Source organism: Dermacentor variabilis, chromosome 1 (assembly GCF_050947875.1).
Source record: "Dermacentor variabilis isolate Ectoservices chromosome 1, ASM5094787v1, whole genome shotgun sequence".
Classification (NCBI taxonomy): domain Eukaryota; kingdom Metazoa; phylum Arthropoda; class Arachnida; order Ixodida; family Ixodidae; genus Dermacentor; species Dermacentor variabilis.
In genome coordinates, this window is record NC_134568.1 from 180,860,838 (window position 1) to 180,878,533 (window position 17,696).

Genomic DNA, 17,696 nt, shown 5'->3' on the forward strand with positions numbered 1-17,696 from the left:
TTGAGCAGTTTTTTTTATTTTATGCTATAAATGAATCCCAGTTGTATTAATTAAAAAAGATCTGCGATTATCTTCGAGGAAAAAGTTTTGTGAAAAAAAAGAATTGGACGCCGATTAAACTTCAGCAGAATACTATACAAAGAGAGCTTGTGTATGATTTCTCCGCAAGTAACTGCGGAGATGAATAAGAATTCGTCAAGGATTGAATTTTTTCGAAGGAATCATTTTTTTAATGCATTGTAAGCTTTTAAGGTAACCCACATATAGGCTTCCTTAGTAGAATTCTGCTACAATCCTATCCAGCTGAATAGCAAGAATTCCTTCCGGTCACAGATACGGGATCTTGTAGACAAAAATAAATCACACGTCAATGGCCATATATTAAATTTGGCTGCTGACAGCGGAGCGGCCGAATGGCATAGAATTCGGCAACGTAATAATGCTGTTCAGTCGTAGCATTAACAATATGCAGTATTAACCTCCACCAAACTGGTGCGGCGATTACGCGTGCGTCAAGCCAAAGCAAATGTGTGTGCGTTTAGTGGAATAAAGGCAGCCAAGCCGACTGCCAGCTCATGAAGCGATTCGTCACCACCTCGTCTTCTTAGCGCTCATGTCACCGCTGTCGCGTTGATGCGCAGAAGCCGCGTAACAATAATCTCTAGCCGTATTGTGCGTCTCTGAAAAGTGTACCGAGTACAGGAAGCAGATGCGCCGGAAAAGGCGTTCTGAATTCAGTTTGTTCAGCGTAGTACAACGAGGTGGTAACTCGAGTTTAAAAAGAAAAAAAAAACAGCAGAAAACGATTATGTTTCATCGCAGAATAATCAATAACAATAGCAAAATTAATCGACTGCAGGTACAACGCGACTTACAGAGGTCTCCATTATTACGATGCACATACGATAACCAACCTCTCTATCCGCAAATGTCTTTATCTCATCCCTCCACGTCATTTTCTGCCTGCCCTTGATAGCGGTTCCTTCCCCTTGGAATCAATTCTGTTGCTCTAATGGACCCCCAATTAGTGGTTCAACGCACTACATGACTTCGCTTCACATCTCTGTTCCACATCTCTATATCCTCTGTTCGAATTTTATTTGTGATACATGCTTTCATCGTTGTACTTTTTTAAAGTTACATATATCCCAGTTACGTTCACACATCTTCACAAATCTTTGTTAGCCTCCAAGTTTGTGCCTCATAGTTTCGAACTATTTTTACTGATTATGAATACCATCATCCAAACAGTTCAAGTTTGTCACTAGAATCTGACGTAAAGGAACACGCTGACGAAAAACAATGGGAACAGAAAAATGCGCCTGCAAAATTTTCAGCGTTTTGTTTACTCAAAGAACAAATTACCAAGTAACACGATGTCGCACGCGGCAGACGAAGAGCCGCTAATGCGTTGTTTCGTCCAATTGCTTGTCTTCTTGCTTGAAATGTGCGCATACTGGCGGAATGTCACTTTAATAGAGGACGCGCGAAGACATGGTGCCGAGGAGAAAAGAAAGCGAGCAAACTTTCGCCGTCCCAACTCTTTCGGGCGGAGTAACATGAGCACGCGAACTACGCGCGCTCCTTCGGTGCGCAAGGGGCGTCAAACGATCGCAGACGCCACAAGTTTTGGGAGCGGGAATAGAAGCTGACAGCCGTGGGCGGCGCGTAGCAGAGATGGCGCCACCTCTCCGCTCCCCCGTTGGCATAGCAACAGGCCGCGACGCTCTCTGGCGGCCTTGGAGGGGAAAGGGCCCGGGTCCTCCCCAACGGCAGCGCTCATTCAGCCCCGGAGCGTTGGACACGGCGGTGCAACTTCGAAGTTCGCCTCTAACTTCGTTTCCAAGTTCCGGAGTGCGACAGCGACCACCCTCTGATTTTTCCAGACAGCTGCTGCTCCGTGAAAAGGTGCATGTCACGTCTTAGTGTTGTTGCCCACGCACTCAATTATTGTTAACTAATTAAAGTTTGACGGAGTTTAAGAAAACTTTTCCGAGAAGAGACGCGGCATGGCCGTTGCCGTGGCGCTCATGCTGACAGCTACCTTGCTACCGACGCTGGTAATGAGCGAACTGGCGACCAACGCACCATCGTGGGACGGCGTTTGGAACAACACGACGACGGCTGTGGCACCACCACCGGGGCCGAACCACACGTACCAGGACCCGACATATTACTCAGTCAACTACCGCATCATCGGCACCATCTTCCAAGGCATCATATTCGGCGTGGGCGTCTTGGGCAACATCATGGTGGTCATCGTGGTGATGCGCACGCGGAGCATGCACACGCCCACGAACTGCTATTTGGTCAGCCTGTCCGTGGCCGACTTCATGGTCCTGGTAGCATCGGTGCCGAACGAGATCATCTCCTACTACGTGCTAGGCGACGAGTGGATCTGGGGCCGCGCCGGGTGCGCGCTCTTCATCTTTCTCCAGTACCTGGGCATCAATGCGTCCTCGCTGTCCATTACGGCCTTCACCGTGGAACGTTACATCGCCATCTGCTTACCCATGAAGGCACAAACCATGTGCACGGTCAAACGGGCCAAAAAGATAATACTGGGCGTGTGGCTGTTTGCCTGCTCCTACTGCTCCCCTTGGCTGGCCTTGACCACAACCACAGCCGTATATTACAAGGGACACGACAACATAGAGACTTGCACGTTCGCGCTGTCCAGACACCACTATCGCAGCTACTTCTTCGCTGACATCATACTGTTCTACGTCGTGCCGCTACTTCTCTCGTGCGTCCTCTACGGACTCATGGCCCGCGTCCTTTTCCAGTCCAACTTCAATTCGAAGGCGAACGGCACCACCGACTCCAAGAAGAGCTCGAGTAACAGTAGCTCTAGGGTCCAGGTGAGCATCGCCCATCACATTTCTCACAGTTTTATTCACCGATTGCATAGTGTTCAAACAACCGAAATTTCAGTAATATTTTTCGCATGTGTACGTTCTCAGAGACGACTCACTGCATTTCAGCATTAATTAATTAAATGGTCATGAAACATGACTCGATGGAGAACGCGTGCTCAATTTTTTTCTGAGTGATGGACTCACTTCAGATGCTTTTCAGCTAGTGTTGTGCACGTCACCTCGTAGGCTTCATTGTCTTCTTTTCCTTTACAATAAAGGAAACCAAGATGAATGAAAACTGTCCCATTTTAATAGCCTTACATTCCTTCAAATATGCGGTTCTAAGAACTACCGCACATGAAGCGTAATCGATCACGCACTGTCGATCGTAGCCGACTATCATTCAAACATGAATGTTTCTGATACAGGACTGCCAAAAACTTCATTTTTCTATTAGTCCTCCTTGTAGCGAGCCTTACAGAATTGAATAAGTTTTTTTACTGACCAGCAGCATAGTTTATTGCTGTCGGTGAGTGGAAATGATACCAAATGCAGATAAAAATATTGCACCCTTTCGAGAACTATTACGTGTTTGTAATGCAAAACTTACGCTTTAAGTTGAAAATTTGTCGGTGTGTTTCAAAAACATAATTATGTTTCGTATAAGCTTAAGTAACGTGTATCGTTCGGTGAAAACTTTTAAGCGGATATGGCTTGACTTACTTTGTGAAACCAAAGACGACATGGCGACGAAGTCACCATCTGGTCTTTCGTTTGACATCCATCATTGCTTACCGTTGCAAACTGAGCCGGCAATTTCCGTACACTGACCGCAAAGTCAGCCATGATTTAAAAAAAAAAGCCATTTAGCACGCTTGTAAGGTTGCCTTTTACCCGCGTTGATGTTTTTCCACAAGCCTCTTTTTTTTCCTTTTTAATAATAAATCTCAAGTTAATCAGGTTCAAGTAACATGAAATAGCGCTAAATACAGTCTAATTGCGCGTGCGTGTCTCCACAAAACGTGTCTCCGCTCGATTTGTTTTGTCTCCAGACAAAACGTGTCTCCGCTCGATTTAAGTAAGCTTGAATCCCCCAATTTTGCATTCGGTCCATATTATTCGAGACGTTGGTGAGCGTTTGGTTTTCGATTTCGTAAAAATGTTTTCGTAATAGAACTTACGAATCAGTGCGTTGAGTCTAGCGAAAGCAGCCGAGTGTGGTCTAGTACCACTTTAGACAATACTTTCCTGTATGTTCAAGCACATGATGCGTTTGATTAGGCCACTAAACAGACTCAATAACCAAGAAAGTCAAGCTATGTCTTTTGCAATTTCGCTTCTGTTGAAACAATGTTATAAGTTTTTGTTCCCCGTGCCTCATTTGTGGGTTGTTACTGTTGCGCACAGTTCGTCTAAGTGCCTGTGGTCACATACTGCTATATAAACAATGGCTGACTGTCACAAACAGGTAGGTAACGAACAGACATCGGAATCGACCGTTCATTCTTCAGTTTCGATGCATACGCGAGCAGCACGTCACAAATTTTAATTTCCTATTGCAAGCGCCACCCACCAATAAACCAAGTAAGAGCTATATTTAAATTCCCGAGAGCCCTGCTTTGCATACTGCTCACCAGCTCCACTCGCAGAAGTGGCACATATACGCTCGTGACATTATGTGCGGTGTCCGCTTCAACCAGTTTCCCCATGGTTGTTGGTGATGCAGCATTGCGCAGTGACCGACGTGATTTCTTGGGGCGAGAACTGTAACAGCGGCCGTAAACGGCAGAACGACTGAAAGCGATGAACACCCGCAGCCCACGCACACGCGACTATACGCGGCGTTCTACGGGAAAGACAATATGACGCAGCGGCATATATAAGTACGACATCAGCGCGCACTCCTGGTAAAATGCGAAGACAGAATAAAGTCCGTCATGAAGCTTATGTTCCCCCGGCCCTACTTGGTGCGGACTTTCGGGCGAAGTGTGTGCTACAGACGAACGGGTCTCTTTCGTGGCACGCCTGTATAAGCTATGGCTGCGGGGCACGCTATAGTGAACAATCACATCGGCCATCCTGCCCGAGGGCTTCATTCCGGCGTCATGAAGGGACAATGTCGTTCCAACGCTTTTTGTCCGTTCGTCATAAAAACGTTTTACGCACAATAATGTCACGAAAGAAGACTGCTGAGAGCACAGCAGCTTGCTTGTGCAACGGGTAAAGCGAAAAAAAGGACGCATTTCTAGCAGCTTCGAGGCCGAATTCACAAAGCTCTTTGCTCGTAAGGGCTGCGTGCCATTGGCCGGTCAGCTTCGCTAATAGTACATGTCAAATATCACGATTGGCTAGTATCTGCTCTTGCGAACACTTCTAGGGAATTTTTTTCTTTTTTATATATAGCCCTTGCGCAGTTCTCAAATTACTTTTCTCGTTACTTTATAGCTTAACGCGGCATACTCAGTAGGGATGTCTACTTAATTTGCCAGAATTACGTAACAAATTGAATGAGTTCTTTTGACGCTATTTTATCCGACCATGTAACTTGAGCCAAACTTTAGATATGTGCAAATGCAACGTAGTCAGTTCAGTTATGGGGTTTTACGTGCCAAAACCACTTTCTGATTATGAGGCACGCCGTAGTGGAGGACTCCGGAAATTTCGACCACCTGGGGTTCTTTAACGTGCACCTAAATCTAAGTACACGGGTGTTTTCGCGACCTCGTGCTCAGCAGCCCAACACCATAGCCACTGAGCAACCACGGCGAGTCAAATGCAACGTAGCTAGTCTGAACCAATGTAGTGTTGTTTGCAGTCGCTTGGAGATACTCAGATCGCTATTTTTTCATTCCGACCCATTGCATATTTAGTCTGAATTAGTTCATCAACTTCTCAAACATTATAATTTTGTTACATTATAAAGAGTGTCAATGAGAAAATTGTAGAGCAACATAAATAACTCCCGATACAGCTTTCTGCTGCTCAAAACATGCTACATAAAAGTTTTTTTGCCAGCATGAAAAAAGCCTGTGAATACAGCAAAAATTGCCGCGCGAATGGCTGATCGAGGCACTTTGCTTATATAGTTTGCAATAGTACCCGCCGTTGACGCACTTCGAGGAAGACTTAGACAAATCCGGAGCGCCTTGGCCTGAACATTTTGTATAGTACGAAGGCTTGTTTTACTTGCGTTAGTTAATGCTGACAAGTTGGCAAGAATAGGAAAAAAAGGTCCCCTATATAGTTCCAGCATAGCGCCTGTGGATATAACCGGGGTTTTTCCAGCAAAGGATTTAAAAAGGTGGCAGATGCTTGTCAACCCTTTTTTCATGTACAATACATGGGACTCGATGAGATGTCTCTGTCAATCATAACAGCCAAGAAGTTGTATGACCAAACATACGGTATCCTCTGTCCATTGATTAACATACTGTAGTGCGTCATGCGCTTACGCGTAATCACCAGAAGCGCACATTTCTCAGATGAAATCTCCAGACCTTGGTTGATGAGGTAAAATGTAGACTGAGTGGCAACTTGTTGGAGCCTTACACACGGCTGTAGGTCTGTCACTCTAGACTCCCAAATTCATGTCCCGTCCATGTACACTGATAATTTAACTGTGCTTGGAAGGGGATCAAGGAAACCGGTGAGCATAAGCTTAAACAACGCAGGGCTCAGTACGCCGCCCTGGGGTTCTCCACCAGAGGCGTAGCCGGGGGGGGGGCAGCTTATGGGGCTTCAGCCCCCACCGGAATTTTTTCGTGCTGTCCATGCAACGCCGACCAAAGCAACCCCCGGCGCCGGAAATCATTCTGGATTTTGTCTAGAATGTCTTTTTCACGCTGGAAAAAACATTTCACCGCGAACATTGCGAACTCGCGCGTGATCTTCCGACAACGTCCATGCACCAGCAGTTACAAAACGCAAGCAGCCCCATCCGAGCACAAAGTTTCAAGGGCGTTTTGATGGCGAACGGGCTCGCCGCGGCATCTCGCGGAGGCCGCGGAATCGACGGAGCGCATGGATGTCAATTCCGAATATTTATGGGTATAAAGTTCTCGTAAACTTTTGATTTTAAACGTGCGTGGCATTTCCAACGTTGTGCTTTCGATTTTCAGTTGCGGAACTTTGTTGATTTAGTGCTGTTATAAACATTTGACGCCCAAGGTGTATTGACTTCCTTAATGTCGTACATCGGAACATACAACAAGGCAAGCCAAATCAACACACTATCAGAAAAGTTGGCAAAGCACGCAGCGAGGTCCGATGAAACGAAGCGTTGAGGTCGTTCATTTGTGCCGCCATCTCACACAAAGGATATCAATTTTTTTCACCTACTCCAAAGCATCCATGTCAAGACACTAAAGCCAGCAAATTTAGCTGCGTTTTTATTTATTCTTTCTACTTTGACTTTTATTCACGAGGACACATTGAGCCTCTTCAATTTTTTCGTTCTCGCTACCCTACCTGCGGGCTGCCAGCGCCAGCCAGAGCGCATGCGTTTTTCTCATGCTGCCCCGACCACCGCGCGGCGCAGTTCGGTGCGCGTTCGGTTTTCTCTGGCTGAGTGGATTTTCGCTTAGCAGGGTTTTGTACGCTTTCTGGCTAGCAGACGAGAAAAGGGAACAATGATCATTCGCTGCCATCACTGCGGGGACTCGACGGATTGCACCGCGTTCGCTTGAGAGCAATATCTCCGGAAAGTCTTGTCCAGCCGGTGTAGGACACCGAGCAGTGTGCGCAGTATTCTCGGTGGACCAAACGTCTCACGTTTTCTTCCATATTCCTTCGGTAGCCACATTAGGGGCCCAAAGTAGGCATTCGATTGTGGAGATACTTTGCGTTTTTTTTTTTTTTTCATTTCGGTGCCCCACCCCACAGAAGGACAAGAAAAAAAAAGACATTGTTGCGGCGCAGCGAATTGTCGCATGGTGAAAGTTCGATTTCGTTACTTTTGCGGAAAGGAAAGCAATGGGCCACGGAACGCTTCACTTGCCGGATACTATTATTATATTATTCAATTATGCGGACTCTACGGGCGCATTCCTGCCGTCGCCGTCACCCTCACGTTCCGTATGAAGTCCAAAGGCGGCAACATCGGGAGCGCGCGCGACGCATACTCTATGTGCGAGTGAAAGCGTAGGGGGGTGGTGGCATGGGTGGGCCGACGATGGTGGCTCAGTCTTGTGCGCAAAGGAGAAACGCGGGGAGGAAGCGCGCCACCTTCCGTCGCGCGCGATACATCGGGGGGAGTGGATGGAATGGGGGCGGGATTTAGTATTCCGTGAATCTGTGATTTCGCAACATGCTTATTTGCCTTATTTGATGCATTATATACAGCGACTTTTTCTTAGAAACGTAGGTTTATTGGAAACTTATACGTATATTTAAATATCTTGTCGCGAGGTTTTGTGTATACGTGCAGCAAACTTTGTTTCCAGTGCCATTTTTTTGCCCTATATCAATCTGTATCTTCGCATTTGTATATTCCATCGTATCTTCGCATTTCTAATTTACGAAGGCAAGTCTAATGGAAGTGTGTCTACCCACCCCACGCAATAATGGTTAGGTTCATTATCTGCGAGGCATGCGCGTAGCACACAGGCATCTGTCATTTACAAAAGTGACAAGTAGGTATGAGCATAAATGTTCATTAATGTGCTCATACACTGGGTTGAACATAATTGCGTGACGTAATGAACGCTCCAGAAGTTGAACAGCGTGGTGTCGTGAGTTTTCTGGCAGCTGAAGGTGGCTTCCCTCCAAAAAATTAGTCGCCGTATGGCTGCCGTGTACGTTGAACATTGCATTTCATTGGCTACTGTGAAGCGTTGGAGCAAACTGTTGAAAGAAGGACGTGAAAGTTGCAAAGACGATCCAAGACCGGGCCAAAGCCACCATTCAATCACCCCCAACAAGATTGCAAAGGTTGATGAGCTGGTGAGACAGGAACGGAGGATAAGCATCGATGAACCGGCCGAGCGTGTGAACATTAGTCAGGGTTAAGTTCATGCCATAATTCATGAACATCTCGGTTATCGGCTCTTGTGCGCGCAATGGATGCCCAAGATTGTGAAGCACCGCCAGAAGACGGAGAAGTTCGGCGCTGCTTTGACACATCTGATCCGGTGTCACAATGAGGGTGACGACTTCTTGTGTACAATCGTGATCTGGGACGAACCATGGTGGCACTAGTGCCACTACTACGAGCCTGAAACACGACGGCAAAGCTTACAGTGGAAACATTCGCATTCACCACCCACAAGAAAGCAAAGGCCATCATTTTCGCCGAAAAATTTGACAAATCTTGAGATACTATCAATTTTTCCGATATTGTCAAATGCGGGACCGGCTGTGTCGCAATCAAGAACAAACGACGTGGAAAATTGACGAACGGGGTCATCTTGTTCCACGGCAATGCCCCCCCCCCACGTCGCTGATGTGGTTAATATAAAACTGGCGAAGTTAAAGTGGGAGACGCTGCAATATCCGCCATACAGCTCAGATCTGTCGCCTTGCGACTTCCACATTTTGGGCCAACTCAAAAAAAAAACAGCACGAGGCAACCAGATTCTTGTCGGACGATGACGTGAAAGAGTCAGTTGCAGACTTTTTGAAGCAGCAACCCAAGGAATTTTATCAGACCGGAATCACGCGACTTCTTAGTTAATGGGACAAATGTCTAAATGCTCATGGAGACTACATTTAAATAAAGTACCCCGTTTGTCATATATTCGCACTGGTTCACTTTCATTTAACTCGCCCTCGTATATTTTGCAGAAATCCTGATTTTTATGCGTGCTGTCTGTTGCGACTATAATTTCGGCGCAATTACTCATGATACAGGACCGGTGACAGCTGCTCCTGCGTAATACATTGGAGCAAATGACAGCGTCATTGAGATTTTTCACTGGCCGTTGCATGTGTGCAAGAATGTAAACAAGGTTCTTGAATGACAAAGTTTCATTAACATATTTGTCCTCAACTTGTTCATTTCATGACCTTTACATTCTTCATATCAGCGGTATGCAATGCTTTGCTGGTTTCGAACTGATGTAGTTCTAAAGTTGGTGTGATATTTTCTTTACTTATTGAATAGACAAAAACATGGAAGCATTGATATTCGTTTGGACACAATTTGCGGCACATCAGAGCATATTTTCTTATAAAAAAACTAAATATTTTACTTGTTATGACAGCGCGTAGCGTTCAAGAATTCATTAGCAGCATCTTTGGCAATGGCAATGAAGTTATTATTGATGTATTTGATCCCTCGCCAAATTGTTTAAGAGGAAGCTTTAGCTCGGGCCCAACTTCGACGCGATCTATTCAGATACGCGTAAAACGCAGAAACGCTTTTCTGAGATAACCCCTGGATCGCTTTTAATATAATTTGTTGCATTTGAGAGAGAAAGTTGAATTCTAGTGCCTGTTGGAAGCGGAATTTCGATTTAGCGCCTGAATTTTGTTCAAAATATTTTTAAAAATTCGGAAGTTCGAAAAAAATAAATAGAAGCACGATTTTGACAAACTAATAGGTTTGCATGAAGAACAGACATCGCCGTTATGTAAACGGCATCTGCTACAACAGTTAAAGCGAGCAAATTTGTTATGTCAGTTTATATCTTACCGGAATTGGTTACGTTGTGTACAAGGGTTCTGCAAAAGCCGTATTTCCATAGTACTAAATTTTCTTGAGATTCATTTGTAACACGTCAATTTTGTCCGCTGTAGATGCACTATTAGGTGCACTTCACAGAATTGTGATGTCATTTTTTATTGTTGAGCCAGTGTTTTAAACTTGATAGTTTCGCTTTCTGGAAATGTGAAATTTTTGCCGATTTTTAATAAAAAATTGACAGCCTAACTAAAAAAAAAATTCGAAACGAACAGTCACTAGTATTTAAGTTTTTCATTTAAATGCAACAAACCTCGTCAAATTTGATGCAGTGGTTGCCGAGAAACAACAATTCTCGTTCTACATGTATTTAGATAGGAGCACCTGAGCTAAAGCTTCCTCGTTAAGGAGGAGGCCGAACTGCAACGTGAGCCCCCTCCCGAACGAAATTTCTGGCTACGCCACTGGCCTCCACATATGTGTAATGTAAAAAATCCTGGCTGTCTTCGGCGCTCACAAACAAAGATCGCATAGATAGATAGCTATGTATTCATCTAAAGATCTGACCACCGAGCCCTATCTCTTCGAGAGCAGCGAGGAGGGCTTCATGTGTAGCGTTATCGTACGCCCCTTTGACGCCGATGAACAAAGAAGCGCAGAGACGTTTACATCCTCTTTGGTGCTGAACGAGGGTAACCAGGTCGACGACGTTATCACTCGATGAGCGGCCACGTCGGAAGCCTGCTGTGGCATCTCGGTGGACATTGTGGTATTCCAAGTACCACTCCAGGCGTCCAAGGCTCATCCTCTCGATGACTTTGCCCACACAGCTCGCAAATGAAATCGGGCGATACAATGAAAGCGAAAGCACCAACGAAGACTTGCCAGGCTTCAGTAGCGGAACTAAGCGACTAGTCTTCCAGCTTGGAGGAAGTGTGCCAGTTAGCCAGGATTCATTATACATTTCAAACAGAACACTCCTCGCCCACTCACCCAGACGACAGAGCTCTGTAAGAAACTCCGTCAGGTCCTGGTGAAGTCGTATGGCTGCACAAAGTTAGCGCCGCCTTGAGTTCATGGATGGAAAATGGCAGATCCATGCGGGGGTCACGTGGTACGGGAGGTGGGTATTGTCCTGAGCCCTCGCACCACCTTCTATAAGTGCGATAAGGTCTTACGAGTGTCTAGTGATTTACAGAAAGCAGTCCAACGTTGTGACTCCAGTCTATCTAACCGGTGCTAAATCTTCTTTTGTGTGCATCTAGCAGTCAGGACGACACGTGCAAATTGTGCCAGAAAGGACCGGCAAAACTAAAACGCATGCTGTGGGACTGCAGTGTAGTTATAGGAAGGATGGCAGTTTCTCCGGAGGCCCTGTCGTCGAGGTGGGCCGCCGGTCTGCGCACCTCAGACCTCGATATCAAGACCTGGGCAGTCCAGCAGCCCGTGAGGCGACGTTGAGGCAGGGGCTTCGCGTTCCCGCGTGGGAGACTTAAACCCGCATCGCGTTAAACCCTGCCGGACGTTCAATAAAGTTGCATCCATCCGTCCATCCATCCATCTGGCAGTCCTTAGATTATCCATTGAGTCTGTGCGTCGGTATCTACATTCAACACGTCACCGGATTCCTCGAAGACGCTCTAATTCTATATCGAATTCCGAGAACTTCTAAGAGCACATCAGAGTGCGCATCTTATCTTGCACTGTGCTCCTGATTGTGTCTTCCAAATTATGCAGTAAATTTCCTTGAGATACACCTCCCATTGACAAAATTTCTTGCTGGGCTAGTTGAATCATGCTTATCAAGTGAATACTGGTAAGCGCAATTCTACGACAAGCGCTAAGACAAGCGCTAGGTCAAGCACACAAGACAAGGGCTAACTCGCAACTAAATTTTATTCTGAAGACTTCGCCTACTTAAGTACACAGTAGATCAGAATCGCGTAAGAATTTGTTTATATCGGACAAACTGGCCGATGCGTCAACGATCGGGCGCGGGAACATGAGTGCTCTGTAGCTAACAAAGCTTCTTTTCATTTGCCTATGTATCGTAAGTCCTGTCCCTGTGAGTCAATACTTTCCGGTATTCGTATTATAGGCAGGAGTGGCAATACTTTGGTTAGAGAAATCAGGGAGGCATACCATATTAGAAAGAAAAGAAAGTGCCCGTATTAGCGATACGTCGGTTGTGTTTTGTAGCAAAGAAAAGCAGTTTTTAGAAAGGATGCTGTAATCTATACGCTTCTTGATATGATGCATTGGTTGGCTTGATGGGTAGTGCGCTTGCGCGATCCTGGTCTGCTGCGTACTTAAGTAGAAGTCTTCAGAATAAAATTTTGTTGCGAGTCAGCTCAGGGTCCTCGCTGTCACCAGACGTATTTCCTCACTTCCTAGAAGCAATTCCCACTGATGAACCGAAACCGGACGCGGCCTCGAGAAGTTGCGTACCCATCACTGCGAGATGTGGGGTGGCAGACTGCACAACAGCAGTTGAAAGCCCAGAAAAGCAGAGAGACAGGCAGAACAGGAAGCTGCGTTCTCCGCAGCTTCCTCTTCCTTGTCCTTGGCGTCATTGCCTGTGGAATCATTGTCCTTGGCAGCCGTACTCTTGGAATAAAATGTACTTGGCCTTGGTGGCGAAGGAGGTGACGACAACGGACGTTCAGTTGGCATAATAGTAGCTGTGGAGATCTTTCATGAATGTTGGCGATGGGAGCGTCGCCAACATAGTTTTCTACCAAGCGTAAGGTGAGGGTCCACTCGCCTTACCGAGAAGCTGCCGCCGTACCTTACATTTGTAAGAATGAAGTGTGCCTCGAAATATTAAGCTTAAGTGACCTTCGGCGCTGTTATAACACTGTTATATACATACATATATATATATATATATATATATATATATATATATATATATATATATATCTTACCCTTTTCGATATCAAGAATAAATCACTGGAAAGCTATCAAGCTAGCACAAATAACGGTAATGAAGCATACAAACCGTTTTCCTTCTAATCTGCTAGGAAGACGTTCCGTAAGGGGTAGAGGCGACACGAATATCCATGAATTCAGCTAACTAACCTATCAGATGCTGCGTGAGCGTGCGTTTACACTGAAACATGCTGACATGGATTAAAGAGTTACAGGAAGCGAGGGCACATGGGAAATAAAATCTTTTATGAAATGAATGCGGAAAGTATTCAACTCTTTGTGGTGCCCAATCAGCGTTCAGATATGCGCAGTATTCTGACCAATTCCGTTAGGGGAAGGGCACTTTGCTTTTTCGGTACAAAGAAAATTTTTGACCACCTTTTATCGACAGCACGTCCAACTGTGTCACAAACACACAGTCCAAGACCGTCAAATGGTGCCTCTGCGACTGAGTGACTCCTTGTGTTTAGCGGCCGAAAGCTTCTTACACAAAATCCTGCGAAAGCGTTCGCTTTTTTATTTTTTATTTTTCCGAAAGCGCCATTGCCACCCTTCTAATTAATTGTACGGCGTGACAGGCGCGTAGGTATGACGCTTGACACCTTCGGCATATTGTTATGGTGGGAAGAGAGGACAATGTCGAAGACGGTGAAGACGACGAAGTGGCGACAGCCTCTCGGGATTCTCAGCTGCTGTTTATGTATCTGTTGTAAATACAGCGTGTAAATAGTTTTATACCCGTGAAATTTTGGTGCGGGTGCTGGGTACGCGTCTTCGCCACGGTGCTCCGCAGCGGATGTCTTACCCAGCCTGGGAACATGCTTGAAGCGGAAGGCACCGCGTCTGCAGCTGCATTGCCGACCACGCAGACCCAGTACGTTGCTGTACCTCAGCCGCAAGAGCCCGGCAAGTTCACTGGCCTCGATGTTGTTGACGTAGAAGAATGGTTGAAGATGTATGAGTGCGTCAGCAAGGTGAGCAGGTGGGACCCGACCATAAAGCTGGCCAGTCTCTGCTACCAAGATGATCTTATTGTGTTCTCGCCCACATTCAGCACGCACATTGAGCGCCTTTCAGCTGTACTTGCTGTTTTTCGCAAGGCCGGTCTACAGCTCAGCTCCAAGAAATGTAACTTCGGCCACCGTGAGATTACTGTCGCTGGGTATGTCGTTGATGCGACTGGCATCCGACCGGACCCGGAGAAAATTCGCGCCGTGATAGAGTTTCCTGTTCCACAGTCCGCAATAGATGTCCGAAGTTTCGTGGCCCTTTTCTCTTACTTCCGCCGCTTTTCTAAAGATTTTGTCATCATAGCACGCCCTCTAACTGATATGAAGAAAAGTGTGCCATTTTCAAGGGGAGCCTCTCAGGCCGCCGCCTTTTTTCGCCTTACCACCATGCTCACCACCCCACGGATTCTAGGACACTTCACTCCTTCAGCCCCTACAGAGGTGCGCACCGATGCCAGTGGCCACGGACTCGGTGCCGTCTTGGCCCAAGTTCAACACGGCCATGAACGTCTCATCGCGTACGCTAGCCGTGTTTTGTCACCTGCGGAGCTGAATTACTCTATTAGCGAGCGTGAATGTTTGGTGCTTGTGTGGGCAGTAACGAAATTCCACCCGTGTGTAAACGGCAGGCGCTTTTCTATTGTAACGGACCACCACGCCCTCTGTTGGCTATCGTCCTTAAAATATCCTACAGGGAGGCTTGGACTATGGGCTTAGCGGCTACTTCTACTCTGTCGTGTATAGGTCTGGTCGCCTACACAAGGACGCCGACTGCTTGTCTCGTTACCCTGTACCGACGCTCGTCAACGCCGACACGGACGGTTCCGCAAGTGTTTTTTCAATTTCCCCGCTTTTGGACAAGGCCAACGAGCAACGCTATGACGCCACTTTGAGGACTCTTATTGATCCAATGGAATCTGCTCCTACTGATCCATCGTTACGGTGGTTGGTCCTCAACGGCGGGATATTGTACCGACGCAATTTTCATCCTGACGGTACTTCCCTTCTCTTTGTCATTCCTCAACACCTCCGTTAAACCGTGCTTCATGACGCCCCAACTGCTGTACACCTTAGGGTTGCTCGCACATACGACCGCGTGCGCCGCCGCTTCTACTGACCCGGCCTCGCACGCTCCGTACGGCGTTATGTAGCTGCTTGCGGGCCCTGTCAACATCGGAAAAAGCCAGCAATGCTTCCTGCCGGGTACTTACAGCCGAACGACCTTCCCCCTGAGCCATTCTTTCGCGTGGCTTTGGATCTCCTTGGCCCTTTCCCCGAGTCAACAGGTGGATCGCTGTTGCTACTGATTAGGCGATGCGCTACGCCATCACGCGGGCACTTCCCACGAGCTGCGCAACCGACGTCGCAGATTTTCTACTCCGGGATGTCATTTTAGTACATGACGCCCCGTGACAGCTTCCTACCGACCGCGACCGCACTTTTCTCTCGCAAGTCATCGCCGATATCCTACGCTCATGTTCTACCAAGCACAAACTGGCTACTTCCTATCATCCCCAAACCAACATCCTTATACTGAGCGACTTAATCGGACCATTACTGACATGCTACCGAAATACCTTTCATCCGACCACGTTCACCTATAATTCATCATGCCACGATACTGCTGGGTATTCTCCCTTTTACTTGATCTTCGGTCGTGACCTTGTATTACCATGGGACGCTTCACTCCCCATGGAACGGTATTTGAGGACCGAGTATGCCCGCGACGCCATCGCCCACGCTGACCATACGTGCCAGCTTGCCCGTACTCGTTTGTTGGCATCGTAGAAAACTCAACCGCACGCTTACCCCCAATCGCCGCCCTCGTGACACATACTTTTCACCAAGCTCTCTCGTACGACTTTGGTCCCCTTGCCGCCGAGCGGGACTCTCCAAGAAACTTTTTCCGTGCTACAAAGGCCCTTACCACGTTCTACGTGAAGTGACCAATGTCACTTACGAGATAATCCCTGCGACCTCCGTCATGCTACCTGGTTCCATATCACCTGACGCAATACACGACTCTTGGCTTAAGCCGTACTATGCCCTTACCGATGGCCCCTTCTGAAGCACCGGGACGGTGCTTTTTCCTCCAGGGGTCATGTTATGTTGGGAAAAGGGGACAATTTCGACGACAGTGAAGGCGACGAAGTGGCAACAGCCTCTCGGTATTCTCAGCTGCTGGTTGCGTATCTCTTGTAAATACATCGTAGTTTTATTGCCATGTCAATATCAATTCTGTTTTGTTGTTATTATAGTGCTTTTGTCCGGAGAGGCTCAAGCCGAAAATGCTTGGCAGCCTATATTTATCTCTATTCTACAGTTAAGATTTGCACAGAAAAAGCCATATAATTTCACAGTGAATACTAGAGCAAAATCTGGCGCTAGCATCTGCGTGCGCGACCAGTATTCTAACGCAGCTAATTCTAACGTTACCAGAACCGCTTGTCTTGCCAGGGAATAAAGAGTAGTGCGTTGGTAGCGTAATTGGTGATTCATGTTACTAGTGCAAATTCAGACGGGACACAAAGAGACAAAAACGCCACAAACGCTCTTCTTTAAAAGCTATATTTGGCCCTTGGTAACATGTATAACGAAACAAGCATCCAAAAGGCTTGTCTAACTGTATCGGTTAGATGTGCGTAAACCGCACCTTTTGGAGTTCGAACCAATTCGTGGTTTCGCATTTAAACCAACATGAGATTCATTTTCATCTTAAGTAAGTCCTACGCCAATTATTTCTCTCACTTCGGCTACATTTCTTGTTATTCAATTGTTTCCAGAGCACATCTGATAAAAATACATCTTGCGAATATATGTAGCCGACTTCCGGAGCAGTGGAGATTTTTTTGTGTGATCATATGTACCACCGGTTACATAAGTTACATAATATGGCAAAAATGGATATGGAGCAGCAGCGCCCGCAGTCAAAGAAAATAATTATACACGACGGGTGTTTCTTACCAAATAGAATCTAGATTTAAAGCCAAGTGCAAGCACAAGTGACATAGCTTATATATGCACGTTGCAACTTTCATAAGAAAATGAAGTAGTTGTGATCGAAAACAATTCACGCCTTTATACGGAGAGAGAGAAACAGGGAAAAGCAGGCAGGTTAACCAGACGGATGTCCGGTTTGCTACCCTACACGGGGCAGAGGGGACGAGGGATATGAACACACCTGAAAAGTAGCTTGTATGCACCCTATGCGTACTGCGGTGTGAGTGACCTATTTCTCTTCACACTTTTAAAAAGAAACAAGCATTTGCTTTCTTGATG

The 17,696-nt window shown here is 46.6% G+C and overlaps 1 protein-coding gene across 1 annotated transcript in view; it reads left to right on the top strand.

Annotated features, from left to right (window-relative positions):
• Positions 1-1,801: 1,801 nt before the first annotated feature.
• The window catches only part of LOC142588601 (thyrotropin-releasing hormone receptor-like), a 498,412-nt gene continuing 482,517 nt past the window's right edge, over positions 1,802-17,696 (top strand). The window contains exon 1 of the mRNA XM_075700438.1: positions 1,802-2,861. Within this exon, the coding sequence (XP_075556553.1) occupies positions 2,010-2,861 (852 nt within the window). The 5' untranslated portion in view covers positions 1,802-2,009. The remainder of the gene's footprint in view (positions 2,862-17,696) is intronic.